Below are 928 nucleotides of genomic sequence, written 5' to 3' on the forward strand. Positions count from 1 at the left end.
CCCCTAAGAAGAGCAGGGCAAGCAGTTAAGGCACCTTTCCCCAAATCCCATGCAGTTGTGGCTGACCGCAAGATTTTTACAGTGTCACCAAGAAGCGATTGGAAAAGCATCTGAAAAACGTGCAAATTGTCTACAAACAGCGCCTGGCAACCGAGACAGTTTGCAAGCGTGATTCAGAGGTCTGCCTGCCAAGGAAACAAAAGAAGCCTCCCTCCTGCCCGTGCGGGCGTGCGGGCTGGCGCACAGGGCAGGAGAGGTGCTCTCCTGGCAGGCAGGAGGCAAGTGCGGGGAGGCGACAGGCAGGAGTCCGGGCGGGAGCTGTACATACTAGGGCTCGCTCTGCGGCGGCGGGGACGGGGCGGCCGAGTTCCCATTAGTAGGGGAGCCGCCCAGCTTCAGTTTCTCCAGGTACTCGGCGTGCACGGGCTTGTGGCACTGCAGGACCTTGATGGCATCTTCGATCTTGAACCACTCGCGCTTCCTGCCGATGCTGACCGAGTCTTCCCAATCCTCCAGCAGCTCGGTGACGGTGAGCACGAACACGTAGGTCCGGTGCTTGCGGTCCTGGTTCTGCTCGAAGACGCCCAGCAAGCGGCCCAACTTCCCCTTGACTCCCGCCTCCTCGTACACCTCGCGCACCGCCGCGCCGTCCGGCTCCTCCTCGGGCTCCATGCCCCCTCCCGGCACGATCCAGCGGTCGGGGTAGCGGCTGCTGCTCACCAGCAGGACCTCGTCCTCGCGCTCGCTGCGGAAGCACAGGCACGCGGCGCGCTTCTTGAAGCCCTCGGGGTCGTAGGTCCGCGTCTGGTTCGGCTTGCACTTCATCCTCGGCGCCGCCGCCGCCGCCGGCCCGGAGGTCGCTTGCAGCTGCCTAGCGAGCGGGCCGCCGCCGCGCAGCCCAGGAGCTCCGGCTGGCACGCAGAGGGCC

General features: G+C 65.1%; 1 protein-coding gene across 1 annotated transcript; it reads right to left on the reverse strand.

Moving 5' to 3' along the window:
- Positions 1 to 327: 327 nt before the first annotated feature.
- Positions 328 to 825, reverse strand: LOC114636436 (diphosphoinositol polyphosphate phosphohydrolase 3-alpha). The gene has a single exon (XM_028784524.1). It carries the CDS (start codon positions 823 to 825, stop codon positions 328 to 330), a length of 498 nt encoding a protein of 165 aa, XP_028640357.1.
- Positions 826 to 928: the final 103 nt, after the last annotated feature.

The sequence above is a fragment of the Grammomys surdaster genome, unplaced genomic scaffold (genome assembly GCF_004785775.1).
Source record: "Grammomys surdaster isolate TR1022 unplaced genomic scaffold, NIH_TR_1.0 124016, whole genome shotgun sequence".
NCBI classification, from domain to species: domain Eukaryota; kingdom Metazoa; phylum Chordata; class Mammalia; order Rodentia; family Muridae; genus Grammomys; species Grammomys surdaster.

Bases quoted from the DNA above. Each gene is read 5' to 3' on its own strand.
- LOC114636436 (XM_028784524.1), bottom strand. From the start codon at position 825: ATGAAGTGCAAGCCGAACCAGACGCGGACCTACGACCCCGAGGGCTTC.